We start from the raw sequence: 21,675 nt of genomic DNA on the forward strand, positions 1-21,675 counted from the left end.
CAGGCACATGAGATAGAGCTGTAGCCATACCCTGTGTACATCTATCTTCTTCTGCAGCTGGTTTCAGCCGCTGGAGATAGGCACCAACCTTGTACCCACTTCCCTGGGACCTGAGATCAGGGCACAGGCAACAGTAAGACAGATCAATGCCTTCATTGAGCCCAAGATTGTGTTATGTGTTTGTAAGAATATGGGATCTGGTGCTCTACAAGAGGAAGTTGCTAGAAGGTTATTAGGAATAGCAAGGGACTGACTAAGGCCTGCACGTGGCTGATTACTCTGCTTGCTCTACCACATTTCACACAGCAGCTAGCAAGGAAGTACTTCCCCTTGGGTTTGGGTGGGCCTGGCCACAAGAAAGATCTGGCATGACTGGGCTTTTGGATTGTTCTCTGCCAAGTGTACAGTTGTCCTGAGACACTGCCAGCTGGTGTGAAGACTGGCAACTTGGCTATCAAGATAGGCTAAATAAGGCTGGGTGCTGGTGGCTCACATCTATCATCCTAGCTACTCAGGAGGCTGAGATCTGAGGATCACGATGGAAAACCAGTCCAGGCAGGAAAATCCAGAATATTCTTATCTCCAGTTAACCACTCAAAAAACTGCACGTGAGCTGGGCACTGGTGGCTCACACCTGTCATTGTAGCTACTCAGGAGGCCAAGATCTGAGGATCCAGGTTCAAAGCTAGCCCAAGCAGGAAAGTCCATGAGACTCTTATCTCTAATTAACCACCAGAAAACTGGAAGTGGTGCTGGGGCTCAAGTGGTCGAGAACTAGCCTTGAGCTGAAGAGCTCAGGGTCAGCACCAAGGCCCAGAGTTCAAGCCACATGACCAACTAAATATATATATATGTATATATATATGTATATACATATATATATATATATTTAAATAGCCTAAATATTAACTAAATTGCACCTTTGAGGCCACAGCTCACGCCTTGTCCTCTGGGAGATGCCAGTAGGAACGGGGAGGCAGCCCCTGCCATTCTAGCCAGACCCAGTCAATCCTACAGAAACTAGATTTTTTTCCCCAATAAACAAGCAGAGGCCCACCCTGAGCTCTGGTGTGCTTCCCAGTTTGTTTGTCAGCTGCTTGGCCTGTTGTCTCTCAGCTATGTTACTCTGGCAACTGCCACCAGGATCTCGGAATGTACCTTTTGTTCCAAGGTTGCTTCACCAACATCTCCTGCCAAGTCCCTGGATAAACAGACTTTGTCCATCTCTCCTGGTGGAGCAGAGCCCTCAGACAGAGTCCAGGATGGCATGTGAACAAAAAAAACAAGGCTGTGTGGCCAGCTGGTCCCGGTGCCAGGCCTGGAGAAATTGACTGTAGTTCTTGTAACAGGTTACATTGTATTTCTGGGGTGTTTTTTGGGGCTTGAATTCCAAGCCTGGGTGTTGTCCTTGAGCATTCTCTCTCTCTCTCCCTCCCCCCCCCTCTTATTTTGTGGGTCATGGGACTTGAACTCTGGGCCTGGGCGCTGTCTCTCAGCTCTTCAGCTCAAGGCTAGCGCTCTACCACTTGAGCCACAGCACCGCTTCCAGTTTTCTGGTGGTTCATTGGAGATAAGAGTCTCACAGACTTTCCTGCCTGAGCTGGCTTTGAACCTCGATCCTCAGATCTCAGCCTCCTGAATAGCTAGGATGACAGGCGTGAGCCACACGCACCTGGCTTTTTTTTTTCTTTCTTTCTTCTTCTTCTCAAGGCTAGCACTCCACCACTTGAGTCACAGTCCCATTTCCAGCTTTTTGATAGTTTATCAGAGATAAGAGTCTTATATGGACTTTCTCAGCCTCTTGAGTCGCCAGGATTATAGGCACAAACCATCAGCTCTTGGCTTGCCTTTCAGTTTAAGGTTAATGTGGAGCTGTATATTTAACCTGTGGTTTAATTAAGTTTCTGGAGTCCAAAAGCAAGGCCGGGATTCCCATTTGGTGTGGAAGGAATAAATGTGCTAGGGAAGGGCCCAGGTCCTCTTCCCACGTGCTCCACGCCCATGTTCTAGAAAGAAACTGGCAGGCTGGCAGCTCCTTCTAAACCTTTGCGAGACTAAATAGGAGGTTTACCCTGACACCTTCCAGAATTTCTCCTCAGTGCTGGGTGGATGGCACAGACACTATTTCATTTGCTTATAGTCCCAGAGCAGAGTCTACAGTGGACTCAGTGCCAGGATGAAGGGGACATATAAAGTCCCTCAGTATCCCTTCTCCTACCCACAGCACCCCCCACCACACTCCCTTGCCATGTCTTATGGATAGATCTTTGTTCTGTTTTCTTTTTTCTCTTGCTAGTAGTGCTGGTGAATCCAATCCAAAGCCTTGTACATACTAGGCAAATGTTGTCAGACTTGTACCCCAGCCCCAAAGACCCAGGTTTTTTTGTTTGGTTTGTTTTTACTTATTTGTTTTATGGGTGTGCTACTATTAGAACTTGAACTAAGGGGCCTGGACTCCATGCCTTAGGTTTTTCATTCAAGGCTAGTGCTCTAGCACTTGAGCCACAGCTCCACTTCTGGTTTTTTGGTGGTTAATTTGGAGACAAGAGTTTCATAGACTTTTTTGTGCCTGGGTTGGCTTTGAACTGTGATTCCCAGATCTTAGCTTTTTGAGTAGCTAGGATTGCAGGTGTGAGCTACCAGTGCCAAGTTTGGTTTGGATTCGTTCAGCCTCAGGCCTCAGGTGACAACAGGACTCTAGACTGTCACATTTCCATTTAAGATGACTTTTTCTCTACCTCTAATCTACAAGAAGAAAGTTGCTGAGAACATTAGTATAGTAAGCAGTCTCTTAGCTCAGTGATATATAAAGGGAAATGTTGAGGGAGGGTAATACTTTATATTAGAACAATAGCCAAAAAAACAACCCACAAAATGGGAGCTAATATATTGCAAATCTTATATTTGATGAAAGGACTTGTTATTGAGAATATGAAAAGATTTCTGATAACTCACAATAAAAAAATTACCTAACTTGGGGCTGGGAAGGTGGCTCAGTGGTAGAGCGCTTGCCTTGCAAGCCTGAGGCCCTGGGTTCGATTCCTCAGCACCATATAAGCAAAAAGAAAAAAGCCGGAAGTGGCACTGTGGCTCAAGTGGTAGAGCGCTAGCCTTGAGCTGAAGAGCTGAGGGACAGGGCCCAGGCCCAGAGTTCAGGCCCCACAACCGGACCCAAAAAAAAATTAAAAAAAAAAATTACCTAACTTATGCCAGAATAAAATGACCTATTATGGAGAATAGACATTTCTCCAAAGGAGGGGGGGGGGTTTAATCAATAAAACATGACAAGATTTTCAGAGTTTTTATTTTATTTTATTTATTTTTTTTTGGGGGGGTGCGGTCGTGGGGCCTGAACTCTGGGCCTGGGCACTGTCCCTCAGCTCTTCAGCTCAAGGCTAGCGCTCTACCACTTGAGCCACAGCGCCACTTCTGGTTTTCTGGTGGTTTATTGGAGATAGGAGTCTCACGGTCTCTCCTGCCCGGGCTGGCGCCACTTCCGGCTTTTTTTGCTTATGTGGTGCTGAGGAATCGAATCCAGGGCCTCATGCATGCAAGGCAAGTGCTCTACCGCTGAGCCACCTTCCCAGCCCTTTCAGAGTTTTTAAATGGTAACAAAATGAGGTCCACAAAGGTGATTCCTAATGAAACAAGCCACAACTGGTTTGCTCTCTCCCCTCTCTCTCTCTCTATCTCTTTCTGAGTCTTTGAAAATTTTCCTAAGGGAAGATAGCAAATGAAGAAACATTTCTTCAAGAAAAGCTTCTTTATCTTAGTAAAGCCCGTGGGAGTCAGTGGACCTGAGTCACAACCCTTTTGTTCCTCCTTCCCTTACCCTCCTCCACCTCCCCTCCCACCACCACACACACACACACACACACACACACACACACACACACACACACACACACACACACACACACACACACACACACACACACACACACACACACACACACACACACACACACACACACACACACACACACACACTCCTCTTTAGGTGAATTTGGCCAAGAAAACAAGAGTTCTTGCTTTCCTCCATTCTCACAGTGAGTGATACAGCGTGTGTCTCTGTAATTAGCTACATTTCCATCATTGCCACCAAAAATGCCTAATGGAAAATCTTTTTTTTTTTTTTTTCTAATGGAAAATCTTAAAGGAAGAAAGATTTCACTGGGTGCCGGTGGCGCATGCCTATAATAGCTACTCAGGAGCCTGAGGGCTAAGGATTGCAGTTCAAAGCCAGGCCAGGCAGGAAAGTCCATAAAACTTTTATCTCCATTTAACTACTAAAAAAAGCTTCAAGTGGAGCTGTGGCTCAAATGGTAGAGCACTAGTCTTAAGCAAAAGAAAAAAACAATAACAATTCATGGACAGTGCCCAGTTCAAGCACTAAGATGGGCATTCACACATAATATACACACAGATTTCTTATGGAGGACAGAAGTGCATGATAAAGAAGCCTCTTTACCTCCTGGGGAGCAACAGGCCAGAGGGCAGGGCAAGTCCTACTTCCTCCAACTAGGTCCCACCTCTGACTTTCCACCATCTTCAACAAAGCTATTATGTTAAGAATCCCTCAAAGAACAAATTAATCCATTGGATCAGAGCTCTCATAATTTAATTGTGCCTGGAAACACCATCAGAGACACACTCTAGGGGTATGTCTTTATTAATTTCCTAGTTATATCTTAACCCAGTTGATAACCAAATGAACCATCATATTCATCAAGAGGATCAATCCACCAAGCTGGGCGCCAGTGGCTTGTACCTATAATCCTACCTACTCAGAAGGCTGAGATGAGGATCCAGAGGTTGGAAGCCGCACTGGGGCAGACAAATCTGTGAGCTTCTTATCTCCAATGAACCAGCAAAAAGTTGGAAGTGGAGGTTACAGGGGTGTGGCTCAAGTAGTAGAGCACCAGCCTTGAGTGAGGAAGCTAGGCAGAGAGTTCAAGCCTTCAAGCCCCACCATCAGTACACACACACACACACACACACACACACACACACACACACACACACACACACACACACACACACACACACACACACACACACACACACACACACACACACACACACACACACACACACACACACACACACACACACACACACACCCCTTCTCCACGCAGCCTCTACTCATATGGTCGAGGCTCTATAAATACCAGAGGTGGAGAATATTGGGTCCTTCACTGCCTTGGATCCATCTCATCTATAAGCCCTCAAACCATCCTGAAGCTGTTACCCACGCAATACTTTAGTCCGGAAGTGGAAATGTCACTCTGAGAGAAATAGGCCATTTTTCCCTGCCTACTGCTCAAGAGTTCAAAGGGGGATTCAAAAGCCTTATCTTTAGACTATTTTGGAAACATCAAAAAAGAACAGCGTTCTGAAGCTATCCCCACAAGAATTGACTTTACAAAGGCTGTCATGAGTCAAATCTAAGCTTAAGATGGTCTTAAAGAATGGAGGTTTTGGGGCTGGGAAGGTGGCTCAGTGGTAGAGTGCTTGCCTTGCAATGCATGAGGCCCTGGGTTCGATTCCTCAGCACCACATAAGCAACAAGAAAAAAAAAAAGCCGGAAGTGGCGCTGTGACTCAAGTTGTAGAGTGCTAGCCTTGAGCTGAAGAGCTGAGGGACAGTGCCCAAGCCCAGAGTTCAGGCCCCACAACCGGACCCAAAAAAGAAAAAAAAGAAAGAAGGGAGGTTTTGTGGGAAGTGACTAAGAGTAGACTGGGAACTCCAAGATAGCAGCCACAAGCTAACACAGAGCACCTATTGCATCAGAAGGAACCGTCAAAGAAACAGCTGAGAGCAGCGGTTCTGAAATAAGAACAAACCTCAGAGATTTGCTTCAATTCGCTCCACCCATATCCTGGTTTATGTTGTAATCCTAGAGACCCAAGGAGGCTAAGATCCAGAGGATTATGATTCAAGGCCAGTCAGAAAAGTTCATGAGACTCTGCAAAATAAACAGCAGAATGTAGGGCTGGAGGTGTGGCTCAACTGGTAGAGCACCTCCGAGCAACAAACCACACAAACATGTAGCCCTGAGTTCAAACCTCAGTCCTGCCCTAAAAAGAAAAAGAAAAAAACTACTCAGTATTCTAATTAGACCTAGCTCAGGTTAGTGGTAAATATCAGCAAAACCTGAACTTTATTACATTAGCAAATAAAGACAATCTTATAAAAGTAGATAAGACAAATTATCTAAGTTGTGTTTCTTCATCTTAAATGAAGGAATTAGACTGTAGATTTCAAAAAAGTTACCTAGTTTGTATTGTTTCATATTATAGGAATATTGTAAATATTACTCTATGTCTGACTTTTTTGGTCTGTGTTTAAACATCTAGTACCCATGCCATAGTTCCTTATTAAAAATTTTAACTAATTATACTTATGATTGGTTAAAATTTCAAAATACTGCAATAATTAAGAATCTGCAAGGTAAGGGCTGGGAAGGTGACTCAGTAGTAGAGCACTTGCCTTGCATGCTTGAGGCCCTGGGTTCGATTCCTCAGCACCACATAAGCAAAAAGAACAAAGCCGGAAGTGGCGCTGTGGCTCAAGTGGTAGAGTGCTAGCCTTGAGCTGAAGAGCTGAGGGACAGCGCCCAGGCCCAGAGTTCAGGCCCCACAACCGGACCAAAAAAGAAACAAAAAAAAAAAGAATCTGCAAGGTATTAATTAAGAAAAAATCATCTTTATTATTTATAGATTCTTAAAGTGAAATAGAATCATAGCCATCATATGCACTGCTACTGGAATTATAAAAAAATAAAAGTCTAGGTGGATTTTTAAAAATAAAGTAAAAAGAACCCTCCTCCTAAAAGGTGGGATTTTCATTCATTTCAATTGGACTATGGGATAATTTGTCCTTGTGACATTGTCAAAAAATGATAAAGCAGCAAGGCACCAGCTCACATCTCTTATCCTAGCAACTCAAGAGGCTGAGATCTGAGGATCACAGTTCAAAAACAGCCTGATCAGGAAAGTCTGTGAGACTCTTATCTCCACTTATCTTCACTACCAAAACAAAACAAAAGAAAGAAAGTGGAGCTCTGGCTGAAGTGGTAGAGAACTATCCTTGAGCACAAAAGCTCTGGGACAGCGCTCAGACCCTGAGTTCAAGCCAAGAGAGAAAGAAAGAAAGAAAGAGATTTTTAACAAACCGAAGTGAGAATCAGCAAATTGCAGATGGAAGATTGGAGATTATACAATCAAAAGAAGAGACATGTGGGGGGAAAGGAATTAAAAAAATGAAGCAGAGCCTCAGAGAACTATGGAAATATGGAATGCCATTAATCAATGTTTGAATCATGGCAATAATAGAAGGGACAAGAAAGAAATACTCGAAGATGTAATGGCTGAAAACTTCCAAATTTTGATGGAAAATACTCATCTACACAACCTCGGAAGCTCAACAAACTCTAAGTAGAATAACCACAAATACCTTGACCTCGTAGTAAAACTGCTGAAAACCAAAGATAAAGAGGAAACTTTGAAAGCAACAAAAAGACAACTTGTCATATACCAGGAGGATTAACTTTAACTTCGCATAAGAAATAATAATAATGTGGGGCTGGGAATGTGGCTTAGTGGTACAGTGCTTGCCTAGCATGCATGAAGCCCTGGGTTTGATTCCTCAGTACCACGTATACAGAAAAAGCCAGAAGTGGCGCTGTGGCTCAAGTGATAGAGTGAGTGCCAGTCTTGAGCAAAAAGCTCAGGGACTGTGTCCAGGCCTTGAGGTCAAGCCCCAGGATGGGCCAAAAAAAAAAAAAAGGCAGTGGGAACATGCCATATTTTAATGACCAAAAGAAAAACCATGTCAGTCAGGCATTGTATATCCGGCAAAACTGTCTTGCAAAAATGAGACATTTCCAAATGTACAGGGGAAAAATGTTTCTAGCAATGTTATTTTAAAAGAAATGCTAAAGAAATTGTTTCAGGAATAAATTTAGCCAAGAATTTTCCAAATGTATACTCTGAAAACAATATAACATCATCAAAAAAAATTAAATATCTAAATAAATGGGAATATATTCCATGTTCTGCTCATGGAACGAAACATTTACTGTTAATTATAGCATCAGGCATGGGTGGCTCACTCCTGTAATCCTAGCTACTCAGGAGGCTGAGCTATGAGGCTCACAGTTCGAAGATAGCCTGGGCAAGAAAGTCCGTGAGACTCTTATCTCTAATTAACCACTAAAACAGCTGGAAGTGGAGCTGTGGCTCAAAGTGGTAGAGAGCTAACCTTGAGCATAAAAGCCCAGGGACAGTACCCAGGCCCTGAGTTCAAGCCCCAGGACAGGCAAAAAAAAAAGATTACATATTGAGCTGGGAATGTATTTCGATATTACATTTTCCTGATGTGTGCAAGACCCTGGCTTTCCATTTCCCCACCACCACAAAACAAAATAAGAAAATGTATTGTGTGATTCTATTTATAGGAAATGTCCGTGATTGCTAAGAGCCAAGGGAGGGAAAAATGAAGTGTGTCTATTAATAAACTTTGAATATCTTTTAGCAAAACTGAATGTGCTCCTAAATTAGATGGTGCTGATAGTTAAATGACTCTGTGAAGATACTCAAAACTACTGACATGTCCCCTTTAAAAGAGTGAATTCTTTATTATGTACATTATATATCTCAATAAAGCTATGGTAAACAAAAAAGAATTAAATACTCAGGGTTTTTTTATTGTTTGTGTTTGTTTTATTTTGCAGATGGCCAAGAAATTCCCCGTCTTAAGACACAGCCAAGTTAAAAAGAAGGAACTGGGGTTGAATATACATTCTGTTATTAACTATTCTTACTTTCCCCCTGGAATGAAGGATTATCATAGAGAGAACAAGATAGAGACCCATTTTCTCCTTTCTTAAATGGACTAGTTTTTCCATTCATAGTCATCTCTGGAATTAAAGTCCATTTCTAGAAGGATTTTATGCCTTGTGGGTAAGAACTTTTCTAGTTTTTAGAAATTGAATAGAAGCTTGTTTTTTTTTCTTTCTAAACATCTTTCACCTAGTCTGCTTTGAGTATAAAATGCTGATCCATGACATTTCATTTACTGAAACCTCTCATTTGTCAATTGCTCTGCTTATATTTCCTTGCCCAGTATTCACAGCAAACCCAAGAGGCATTTTTTGTCACTTCGTGTGTGTATACCAGTCTTGAAGTTTGCACTTGAGGCCTGGGCACTGACTTTGAGCTTTTGTGCTCAAGGTTAGGGCTCTACCACTTGAGCCATAGCTCCATTTCTGGCTTTTTTGGTGGTTCATTGGACATAAGAGTCTCACAGACTTTTCCTGCGTAGGCTAGCTTTGAACCATGATCCTCAGATCTCAGCCTCCTCAGTAGCTAGGATTACAGGTGTGAGCCACTGGTGCCCAAAGATGTTTTCTTCTTTCTTTTTCCTTTTTTCTTCCTTTCTTTCTTTTTCTTCCTTTCTTTCTTTCCTTCTTACTTTCTGTTTTTCTCTCCCCCTTTCTCTCTTTCTTTCGTTCTTTCTCTCTCTCTCTCTCTTTTTTGTCAGTCATGAGACTTGAACTCTGGGCCTGGGCGCTGTCCCTCAGCTCTTCAGCTGAAGGCTAGCACTCTACCACTTGAGCCACAGTGAGACTTCCAGCTTTTGGGGCTGGGAAGGTGACTCAGTGGTAGAGCGCTTGCCTTGCATGCCTGAGGCCCTGGGTTCGATTCCTCAGCACCACATAAAGAAAAAAGCCGGAAGTGGCACTGTGGCTCAAGTGGAAGAGCGTTAGCCTTGAGCTGAAGAGCTGAGGGGCAGCACCCAGGCCCAGAGTTCAGGCCCCACGACCGGACCAAAAAAGAAACAAACAAAAAAAATTGGGTATGGTAGAGCACACATATAATTCCAGCTGCTTGGGAGGTGGAAAAGGGGGGATCAGAGTTTAAGGCCAGCCTGGGCAGAGTTAGCAAGAACTTATCTGAGAAATAAATCAAATCCAAAGGGCTGCAGATATGGCTCAAGGGGTATAGTCCTTGCCTAGCATGCAAGAGTCCCTGGGTTCAATCTCCATGACCCCTGCTCCAAACACACCACAAAAACTTCCTGCCACTGTCCATTCACCAAAAAGATGAACCTTGATCCACTGCCAGGTTCAGCTTTGTGGTCATGCACTCCATGCAGTTACAAGAAGCTCCGCCCTTTGTCTTACTGCTCTCCTATTTATATCTTGAAATTCTTCATTTTTGAACAGAGCCATTTATATTTTTAGGCTTGCACCCCACCTTTGCTCAAGAAAAGTCTAGTTCTAGCCAGACGCTGGTAGCTCAGGCCTGTCATCCTAACTACTCAGCAGGCTGAGATCTGAGGATTGAGGTTGGAAGCCAGCCCAGGCAGGAAAGTCTGTGAGACTCTTATCTCCAATCAACTACTCAGAAAAAGCCAGAGGTGACACAGTAGCTCAAGTAGTAGAGAGCTAGCATTGAGCACAAAGGCCTAGGAACAGAGCACTCAAGCCCCAAGTTCAAGCCCCAGAACTGGCAAAAAAAAAAAAAAAGTCAGTTTAGTTCTACAAAGTCCTGACAGAAAATATATCTGGAAAACCACAAAGGAGAGGGCATTCTATTAGGAGGAGCATTTCTGCTCAACTATAAATGAAATGCTGATGGTGATAATGGTGTGTTAATACTTGTGTGAGGCTTGAGATCTTCCGGCTTTGTCCCAAGGTAGAGGTCTTCTACAGTCCTGCAGCTGTTGTCTGTTGGTATCATATTCTTTAAAGAAATGTAGGGGGTTGTGTTTGAGTGTGTGTGTGTGAGAGAGAGACAGAGACAAAAACAGAGACAGACAGACAGACAGACAGAGAGTACTAGGACTTGAACTTGGCCTTGCTTGACTTTTTTCACTCAAGCCTAATGCACTACCACTTGGGCCACATCTCCACTTCCAGCTTTTTGCTGGGTAATTAGATATAAGAGTCTCAAGGTCTTTTCTGCCCAGGTTGCTTTGAACCTCAATCCTCAGATCTCAGTCTCCTGAGTAGCTAAGATTACAGGGTGAGCCACTGGAGCCTGGCTTTTGCGGGTAGAGGGATGGTATTTAATAAGCTCATTTGGGCCTACCTTTGGAGTTGATGTCCAAAGCAGGACATAGGTTTAAGGTTTGGGTCTAAGGCCCTCATTGGTGTCCAGTATCCCTATTTACTTGCTATGACTTCAGACAAATCCTTGTCTCAAAGCTTTGACTTATCTTCTGTAAACTGGGTCATTGTTCACATGAGGCTTTTGGGCCTTGATCATATGTTGATCTGTGTGTGCAGGGCAGATCTGAAACTCTTTTCCAAAGTTTTGGCCATCAGTTTTAGAGGGAAGTGGCCATTAATGTACATATCTTGCTTTCATCTCCTTCCTTCTTCTGTTCTTGTGCCAGTCCTGAGTCTTGAATTCAAGGCCTGTTCACTGTCCCTAAGCTTTGTCACTCAAAGCTAGTCACAGTTCCACTTCTGGGCTTTTTGCTTAGTTAAAGACTAGAATCTCATGAACTTTCCTGTCCAGACTGTCTTCAAACTGAATTTCAGTCCCATAAGTAACTAGGATTACAGGTGGGAGTCATTGGGGCCAGGCTCAGGTTTATGTTTTGATATCAACTCTTCTCTATGGTCTAGCAAAACACTTGAGGTGGCTGAACAATCTTAAAAGCTCATTGCTTCAGGAAGCTCAGGGAGCTCAGACCATTTCCTGTCATGGTCACAGAGAAATCTTGCCAACTGAAATGTCAACTCCTCCTTCTCACATCCTTAGCGTGCCCCTCTATACTTGAGCAGTGTAGAGGTTTGAACTCAGGACCTTGTGCTTGGTAAACTGGTAATCTACCACTTGAGCAATGCCCCCAGTCCCTTTGTTGTTTTAGTTATTTTTCCACTAGAGTTTTGCATGTTTGGGGGCTACCTCAGACTATAATTCTACTTCTGCCTCCATCAAAGCTGAGATTACAGGCATGAGCCACCACACCCTATGTTAGGAACTCAAAGTCCCATTGGATTAGCGCTCCACTCTTATGGCCTTATTTAATCTTAATTGCTTCCCAAAGCCCTTGCCACCTTTGGATCAAGGTTTTACCTTCTTGAGATTATGCTTCAATATTGAGTTTTGGTGGAGATGGTGAAACGGTAGCACCCCATAGTGGGGCAACCCTAATTCCACGGATTTTGTTTAAGTAGATAGCCATGTTCCTGGCTCATGTTGTTTTTCTTTGATTTTTTTAAATTTCCTAGTACTGGGATTTGAACTCAGAACCTGGTTCTTGCTAGGCTGGAGCTCTACTACTTGAGCCATGCCCCCAACTCTCAGCTGTGTTGGCTCATCCCATCTAGGGTTAGCATTGTGAGCAAGGGGAGCAGCAGCCTCTTAGGTAATCTCTATGACAGGACTTTAGATCTCCTCTAGGACTTTATCCTCTGTATCACAATTTGGTTTTGTTGTTGTCTGTGTTGATTCAGGAGCTTAAACTCAGAGCCTGGGCACTGTCCCTTAGCTTTTTGCTCAAAGCTAGTGCTCCACCACTTGAACCACAGCTCTACTACCCATCCTGTTGATTTTCTGTTTATCCTGATTGCCTTGGGGGGGGGGGCAGTCATGGGGCTTGAATTCTGGGCCTGGGTGCTGTCCCTCAGATCTTCAGTCAAGGCGAGCGCTCTAACACTTGAGCTATAACACCATTTCCAGTTTTCTGGTAGTTTATTGGAGATAAGAGTCTCAGGGACTTTCCTGCCCAGGCTGACTTTGAACCGGGATCCTCAGATCTCAGCCTCTTGAGTAGCTAAGATTACAGACGTGAGCCACTGGCACCCGGCTCCTGATAGTCTTTTGTTTTCTGGCTCTTTCTTTCCTCTATGTCTTTAGAAACAGTTCTCTGTACTGCAGAATGAAGTGTGGTGTGAACAGGTGAAATTCATTTAAATCGACTGCACTTTGGGGGCAGCGATGAGGAATAAGAACACTTCACTAAGGGGAGCTGGAGGAGAGTTGGAGTGGGCAGGAGGCAAGGATCATTAATGGTTCTAGGACCATCTTGCCACAGATGGAAATCCTCTAACCCCCACTTCAAGCCCCAAATATTCATGCATACATCCTTTAAATAAATTAATAAATAGGGAGCTGGGAATGTGGCTTAGTGGCAGAATGCTTGCCTAGCATGCATGTAGCCCTGGGTTCAATTCCTCAGTACCACATACACAGATAAAGCCAGAAGTGGCACTGTGGCTCAAGTATTAGAGTGCCAGTCTTGAGCAAAAGAAGCTCAGGGACAGTGCCCAGGCCCTGAGTTCAAGCCCCAGGTCTGGCAATCATTCAATCAATCAATAAAATTAGGTGCCAGTGGCTCATACCTGTAACCCTATCTACTCAAGAGACTAAGATCTGAAGATCAAGATTTGAAGTCAACCAGACAGGAAAGTCTATGAGACTCTTATCTCCAGTTAATCACCGAAAAAGCCAGAAGTGGAGCTGTGGTTCAAGTGATTAGACCACTAGTCTTGAGAGAGAGGGAGAGAGGGAGAGACAGACAGATAGACCTCAGGGACAGTGTCCAGAGTTCAAGCCCCAGGACCTGCACCAATAAATTTAAATAAATAAGAAGGAAGGAAGGTGGGCTGGGAAGGTAGCTCAGTGGTAGAGTGCTTGCTTAGCATGCATGAAGCACTCGGTTTGATTCTTCAGCACCACAAAAGCAGAAAAAGCCAGAAGTGGTGCTGTGGCTCAAGTGGTAGAGCGCTAGCCTTGAGCTGAAGAGCTGAGGGACAGCGCCCAGGCCCAGAGTTCAGGCCCCATGACCGACCAAAAAAAAAAAAAGGAAGGAAAGAAAGAAGGAAGGAACGAAGGAATGAAGGAAGTTAGGAAGGAAGGAAGGAAGGAAAGAAAACCGGTCACTAAAGATACTTAAGAAATCTTTGCAGCCTTCCTTGAGATGTTCCTGAATTGATTTCAGTCAAGAGCTGGGAGCCAAAGTGACAGAAACATTCATTTTATGATCACGAGCAGAAACATGTTAGAGCTTTGGTGGCCCACAGGCCCTGGGAATGGGAGGGACCACGCTGCTGGGAATGCAGGCCATGGAGGTGGGTGGAGATTCTAGGATGGGAAGAGAGGGAACTCAGCACATTGGAGCCTCCCATCTGACCCAAAGCTTGGTTTCAAGGATGAGTAGACCAACAAGTACAGAGCTTTCCAGAAAAATCTACTTGGAAAATAGTTACCAACCTGGCACTGTGTGCACACTTTTCAACCAGGAGAGGACCACAAAGCAATGGTGCTATTTACATTGCCCCTTGAAGTTTTATTATTTATTTATTTATTTATTATTTATCCCTCGGGTCCTGGAGCTTGAACTCTGGGCCTGGGCACTGTCCCTGAGCCCTTTGGTACTCAAGGCTAGCACTCTACCACTTGAGCCACAGATCCACTTCCAGTTTTTGAGTGGTTAATTGGAGATAAGAGTCTCATGGACTTTACTGCCTGGGCTGGCTTTGAGCCGTGATCCTCAGATCTCAGCCTCCTGAGTAGCTAGGATGACAAGCCTGAGCCACCAGTGCCCAGGTGCTTTTTTATTTTTTTAAATTTGTGCCTAGGGTACTGGAATTTGAACTTGGAGCCTCCTGCTTGCTAGGCAGATATTGTACTACTTCAGCCTTACTTCCAGCCCTGTGGGGTTTTTTTTATTTTAATTTTTGTAAATTGGTATTACAGGGCTTAGAAGGAAGCTCAGTGGTAGAGTGCTTGCCTTGCATGCATGAGGCCCTACGTGGTACTGAGGCTCAAGAGGTAGAGTGCTAGCCTTGAGCTAAAGAGCTGAGGGACAGTGTTCAGGCCCATAGGTCAGGCCCCATGACCAACTCTCCCCACCCCCAAAAAAATTGGTATTATAACAGTGAAGTGCAGAAGGGTTACAGTTCCATAAATCAGGAACTGAGTACATTTCTTTTTGGGACCATGTCACCCCTTCCAGCCCTGTGTTTCTGCTGGGGTTTTTGTTTGTTTGTTTGTTGTTTTTTGTTTTTTTGGTTGGTCGTGGGGCCTAAACTCTGGGCCTGGGCGCTGTCCCTCAGCAATTCAGCTCAAGGCTAGCTAGCGCTCTACCACTTGAGCCACAGTGCCACTTCCGTCTTTTTTTCTGTTTATGTGGTGCTGAGGAATCGAACCCAGGGCCTCATACATGTAAGGCAAGCACTCTACCACTGAGCCACCTTCCCAGCCCCCCTGTGAGCTTTTCAAACCCCTTTCTCTCCTTGCTGGACTATCTTCCTGAAGGGGTAAGGCCTCCACCACCCCTTGGCAATGGCCTCATCTGACTTCTTGCAGGGCAATTAGAAGCAATGTAGAATCTACTGCCTTCTTCTTCAGAAGAGGCTAGGATGCCTAATCTCAAGGGAGTGAGGGGGTCAGGGTGGTAAGTGTGGGGGGGGACAGCAATCCACCCCCAAGTTACTTGTGTTAGTGATTGGCAGTTAGGAGTCCAGCCCAAAGCAGCCTATCCCAGAGGAGGAGAACATGACTGACGGGCCAGCCGATGTTCCCTTGGAATGAGGCTGGGGCGGGGCTGAGTGGGGCTGCTGGAGGGCTGGGCTCATACTTCGTGCTGTCTCCTTGGCAGTGGAATCTGGTGTGTGAGGATGACTGGAAGACGCCCCTCACCACCTCCCTGTTCTTCGTAGGCGTGCTCATCGGCTCCTTCGTGTCTGGGCAGCTGTCAGACAGGTAAGGATACAGAGAGGCCCACGATCTATCCTCCATTCACTGCCTGTCTTGAGGTTGCACTGAATTTCCAGTATTTCTGCTGGGTTTGGAGGGAGGGGCGGGGAAGGGAGAGGATCCCTCAGGCTACTGAGTCATGAATAAAAGGAGGAGCTGATGTCTTTCTATTTGCTCTGCCCTCAGCACAGTGCCCAGGCCCTGAATTCAAGCCCCAAGACTGGCACACACACAAAAATAAGTCTGCAGCGATGGCTGGTTCAGGGCTTTTGCAACACACCCTTGAGTGACCCTCCTTGCAGTGTCCTGTGCAACTCATGTTTCGTGTTGTGTTCAATAGGTTTGGCAGGAAGAACGTGCTCTTTGCAACCATGGCTGTGCAGACTGGATTCAGCTTCGTGCAGCTTTTCTCCATCAACTGGGAGATGTTCACTGTGTTGTTTATCATCGTGGGCATGGGTCAGATCTCCAACTACGTGGTAGCCTTCATATTAGGTAGGAACAACCAGTTCCTCCTTCTAACCCTCTGAAAGCCAAGAAGGAAGGGGTGGCCCTTGGGCTTCACTTCCGGAGCTACTTTAAGGGCATGGATTCTTTGAGCCAATCACAGCAGGGGGGGGCGGGGGCGGGGGGGGGGGGGAGACACTTTCAAGGTACCAGCTCTGTGCTGGGCCTCGAAATATATAGCCCAAGAGTAAGAATGAGAGCTGGTAAGAACCAATAACTGGGACACATTCTCAGAAGCTCAGGACCAGGAAAAAGAGATCCTAAGGGAGGGATAGCCTAAAGATGTCTTTAATCTAGCCTTAAAGACATGACTTCTCTGCCTGATAGCCTAAAAAGGGACTTAGGGCAGTTAATACAGAGGGCAGATGGGTGAGAAAGATCCTTGCTTAACAAGAAAAATTCAGTACCAGCCCACTGCGATAGATCGGGTCCAGCTAGAGTCAAAGCCTGGCCCCTAGAGAGTATCGGCTGTGTGCAGGAGGACCTGTCGCACACTGATAGCTACTGGCAGGACTGCTGAGCTGTGGAAGGGAGGATCATCAACTCCTGGGCCATGGGAAAGGCGGCAGGGCTCTCTCTAGCTCTCTCTAGGATGTAAAGTAAGCTCTTAGCAAGAGCCATTCTTAGGAGAACCCCCACAGGGCAAGGTGGAAGGAAGAGCAGACTCCATGGGAGAGGGGAAGCGAACCTATCCTTCTGACACAAGACACCAATTCCTCTTCTGGCTTCTGTGATCCTTCTGTTTGGCTCAGCGCTGTCCCCATCTGTTTCTGTTGTCCTGTTGTAATTATTAATAGGGCCCCTTTAAAAGAAGTCTGGCTCAGCCAGGCACCAGTGCCTCATGCCTGTAATCCTAGCTACTCAGGAGGCTGAGATCTGAGGATCACGGTTCAAAACCAACCCCGGGGCAGTCTGTGATACTCTTATCTCCAATAAACCACTAGAAAACCAGAAGTGGTGCTGTGGCTCAAGTGGTAGAGTGCTCGCCTTGAGCTGAAGAGCTGAGGGACAGTGCCCAGGCCCAGAGTTCAAGCCCCACGACCGAAAAAAACAAACAAAAAAAAGGTCTGGCTGGATGCCAGGAGCTCACCCCTGTCATCCTAGCTACTCAGGAGGCTGAAATCTGAGAATCACAGTTCAAAGTCAGCCTAGGTAGGAAAGTCTATGAGATGATTCTTATCTCCAATTAACTGAGAAACAAGCTAGAAGTGGAACTGTGGCTTGAATGGTAGAGTGCTAGAGTTGAGCAAGAAAGCTCAGGGACAGTGCCCAAGCCCCGAGTTCAAGACCAAGGACTGGCACACACATACATGTGCGCATGTATTTGCGCGTGCGTGTGCGAGTGTGCGCGCACACACACACACACACACACACACACACAATGTCTTAAGATCTTTTCTTGCTGGAAAGTCTGTGCATGGCTAGGTGACTATGGCGTCATCAGAGGCTGATGACGCACAGATTTTGGAAGTGCTCTGTTCGCTTAGTTGAAAAGGTATACACCTGCTGTCAGATTGCCAAGATGGATTGTTCAATTCCACTCCTTTAATTATTGGTGAAAGGCCCTTTGCTCTGGGGTCAGCCTTGGTGTCCTGAACATGTCAAAGTCACATGGCCCCGGCAGATAGCAGACCGTAGGCAGGCACACTCAGGAGGAGTCTGTTTGCCTCCTTTCAGGAAAAGAAAAGAGCAGTATTGGAGTTGGGAATGTGGCTTAGTGATAGAGTGCTTGCCTAGTATGCATGAAGCCCTGGGTTCAATTCCTCAGTACCACATAAACAGAAAAAACTGGAAGTGGTGCTTGGCTCAAGTGGTAGAGTGCTAACCTTGAGCAAAAGATGCTCAGGGACAGTGCCCAGGCTCTGAGTTCAAGCTCCAGGACTGGCAAAAATAAAAGAGCAGGACATGGTTCAAAATCATGTGTGAGGCCAAACATGGTATTACATAGCTGTAGTTGCAGCCCTTGGGAAGCTGAGGCAGGAAGATCAAGAGTTCTATGCCAGACTGGGCTAAATGGTGAGACACTGTCTCAAAAATGAAAACAAGGGCTAGGCACTGGTGGCTCATGCTGTAATCTTAACTACTCAGGAGGCTAAGATCTGAGGATCATGGTTCAAAGCCAGCTCAGGCAGGAAAGTCTGTGAGACTCTTATCTCCAATAAATTACTCAGAGAAAGTTGGAAGTGGCACTGTGGCTCAAGTGCTAGAGTGCTAGCCTTGAGCATGGAGAAGCTCCAAAACAGACCCCAAGCCCTGAGTTCAAGACCCAGGACAAAGAAGGAAGGAAAGAAAGAAAGAAAGAGAGAGAGAGAGAGAGAGAGAGAGAGAGAGAGAGAGAGAGAGAGATGAAGGAAGGAAGGAAGGAAGGAAGGATGGGGAGGGAGGGAGGAAAGAAGGAAGAAAGGAAGGAAGGAAGAGAAAGAAAGAAAACAAGAAAGAAAGAAAGAAAACAAGAGCCAGACACTGGTGGCTTACACCTCTGATCCTAGCTATTCGGGAGGACACTGAGGTCTGAAGTTTGAAGCCAGCCCAGGCAGCAAAGACTATATGAGACTGTTATCTCTAAATAACCACCACTCTAAATAATTGGAAATGGAGCTGTATTTCAAAGTGGTAAAGTGCTAGCCTTGAGCAAAAGAAGCTCGGGGACAGTGCCCAGGCCCTGAGTTCAAGCTCCATAAGCAACAATTTTAAAAGAAAGAAAAGGGGCTGGGAAGGTGGCTCAGTGGTAGAGCGCTTGCCTTTCATGCTCGAGGCCCTGGGTTTGATTCCTCAGCACCACATAAGCAAAAAGAAACAAGCCGGAAGTGGCGCTGTGGCTCAAGTGGTAGAGCGCTAGCCTTGAGCTGAAGAGCTGAGGGCCAGCGCCCAGGCCCAGAGTTCAGGCCCCACGACCGGTAAAAAAAATAAATAAATTAAAAAAATAAATAAAAGAAAGCAAAGGAGGAGGAGGAGGAGGTAGAGGAGGAGGAGGAGGTAGAGGAGGAGGGGGAGGGGGAGGGGGAGAAGAATGAGGGCACTAGTGGCTCACATCTGTAATCCTAGTTACTAAGGAGGCTGAGATCTAAGGATCACAGTTCAAAGCCAGCCCAGGGAGGAAAGTCCGTGAGACTCGTATCACCAATTAACCACCAGAAAACCAGAAGTGGTGCTGTGGTTCAAGCTGTAGAGCACTAGCCTTAAGCCCTGCACTGCCCTCTCTGCTCCACACAGAGCTATGGTCACCCCCCTCCTCCCTCCCCCCCTGCAGCCTCCCCCCCCCCCATCAGGACTGAGTATGAAAACCAGGCGTTGACAGTCAGTGTGTCAAACAGCAATCAATCAGGTTCTAAGTGTAGAAGGCTCATTATTAACTTGGGTCCAAGCCTTTTATTTGGGTGGGGGGAACGGGGCGGGGGCTAGACTTCAGGAAATGACAGGCTTTGAGTTCTGATGTGAGACTTGTCATGTGAGGTTCTCAGGGTCTGAAAGTTTTTAGACAGTGTTATCTATAATGCCGCCCAGTTGGACTCCCCCGTCAGCGTCAGCATCTGGTGTTGGAAGACACCTCTTAAGAACAAAATGGCTGGGGCTGGGAAAGTAGCTCAGTGGTAAAGAGCTTGCCTAGCATGCATAAAGACCTGGGTTCGATTCCTTAGTACCACATACCCAGAAAAGGCTGGAAGTGGTGCTGTAGCTAAAGTGGTAGAGTGCTAGCCTTGAGCAAAAGAAATTCAGGGACATGCTCAGGCCCTGAGTTCAAGCCCCAGGACTGGCCAAAAGGAAAACAAAAACAAAAAAACAAAGTGGCTGCTTCCTGCAGCTCAGCAGTGCACTCTGGTGTTTCAGGGCTTACAAAAGAGCCAAACTCCATGCCTTGTTTTATTTGATTAATCTATAGATTTTTGGGGTGGGGGGGGGTGAGTCATGGGGCTTGAACTCAGGGCCTGGGCGCTGTCCCTGAGCTGCATTTTGTTCAAGGCTAGCACCGCACACCACCTGAGCCACAGCTCTACTTTCAGCTTTTGGGTGGTTCATTGGAGATAAGAGTCTCACAGACTTTTCCTATCCAGGCTGGCTTCAGATGGTGATCCTCAGATCTCAGCCTCCTAAGTAGCTAGGATTACAGGCATTTGCCACTGATGCCCGGCTCCATAACACATTTCTTAAGTGAAATCTAATTTTGTCATAGGCTACTTAAGTGTGATTCATTAACAAAATGCCACTGACTAGAGACTTAAATAAGAACAATTTTTCCGGGGCTGGGAAGGTGGCTCAGTGGTAGAGTGCTTGCCTTGCATGCATGAGGCCCTGGGTTTGATTCCTCAGCACCACATAAGCAGAAAAAGCTGGAAGTGGCACTGTGGCTCAAGTGGTAGAGCGCTAGCCTTGAGCTGAAGAGCTGAGGGACAGCGCCCAGGCCCAGAGTTCAAGCCCCACGATCAACAACAACAACAACAAAAAACAAAAAACAAATTTTCCACAGTTCTGGAGACTAAAGTCCAAGATCAAGGTGCCAACAGAGCTGGGATCTGATGAAGTCTCTTTCCCTGGATCATACATGGCTGCCTCATCCCTGTGTGCTCAGGTGGCCTTTCCCTTGTGCTAGTGGTGGTGGTGGTGGGGGGGGGGTGGAGAAAGAGAGAGAGGGAAGAAGAGGAAGAAAGCAGGACAAAGTCACTCCCACCCAGAGCTCTCTGGTATCTCTTTTCATAAAGAACAACAGTATGGGCTGAATCTGGGCTGGGTGTGATGGCTCATGCCTGTAATCCCAGCTACTCAGAAGGTGGAAGTCAGAAGGGTCAAGGTTTGTAGTTGGAGGCCAGAAAGCCTAATGAGACCTACAAACTAGTTGTTTCTGCCATCCTAAGTTATGCCAGAGACTATAGATAGGAGGATCACGGTCTGAGGTTAGCCCTTGGCAAAAATGTGAGACCCTACCTGAAAAATAACTAAAGCAAAAAAAAAAAGGACCAGGGCATAGCTCAAGTGGTAGAGCTCCTACCTAGCAAGTGTAAAGCCATGAGTTCAAATCCAAGTATATCAATAAAAAAAAAAAAGAATAGCAATCTTATTGGATCAGGGCCTCATTCTTTTTAAACTTTTTTTAAAAGTTTAAAAAGGGGGCTGGGAAGGTGGCTCAGTGGTAGAGCGCTTGCCTTGCATGCTCGAGGCCCGGGGTTCGATTCCTCAGCACCACATAAGCAAAAAGAAAAAAGCCGGAAGTGGTGCTGTGGCTCAAGTGGTAGAGCACTAGCCTTGAGCTGAAGAGCTGAGGGACAGGGCCCAGGCCCAGAGTTCAGATCCCACGACTGGACCCCAAAAAAAAAAAAAAGTTTAAAAAGGTGATTACATAAATTTCTCATAGTTCACAGTATTGTGGAATAGTGATACTTAAAGTCACAAACACATTTTAACCATCACAAGGCAAATTGTCATTATCATGATCTATAAAATTTGTGAATTC

General features: G+C 45.7%; 1 protein-coding gene across 5 annotated transcripts in view; it reads left to right on the forward strand.

Annotated features, from left to right (window-relative positions):
• The window catches only part of LOC138808199 (solute carrier family 22 member 4), a 59,637-nt gene that overhangs the window by 9,660 nt on the left and 28,302 nt on the right, over positions 1-21,675 (forward strand). For 2 of the 5 annotated variants that reach the window (XM_069994174.1, XM_069994172.1), the window contains 2 exons: positions 15,625-15,728; positions 16,063-16,217. In XM_069994174.1, coding sequence (XP_069850275.1) covers positions 16,094-16,217 — 124 coding nt within the window. In that variant the 5' untranslated portion in view covers positions 15,625-15,728; positions 16,063-16,093. Of the gene's footprint in view, positions 1-8,888; positions 8,967-15,624; positions 15,729-16,062; positions 16,218-21,675 lie in introns of those variants that run through there. The other 3 variants (XM_069994173.1, XM_069994177.1, XM_069994176.1) reach the window with 3 other exon arrangements.

The sequence above is a fragment of the Dipodomys merriami genome, unplaced genomic scaffold (genome assembly GCF_024711535.1).
Source record: "Dipodomys merriami isolate MVZ:Mamm:240054 unplaced genomic scaffold, mDipMer1.0.p SCAF_447, whole genome shotgun sequence".
In the NCBI taxonomy this organism is placed as follows: domain Eukaryota; kingdom Metazoa; phylum Chordata; class Mammalia; order Rodentia; family Heteromyidae; genus Dipodomys; species Dipodomys merriami.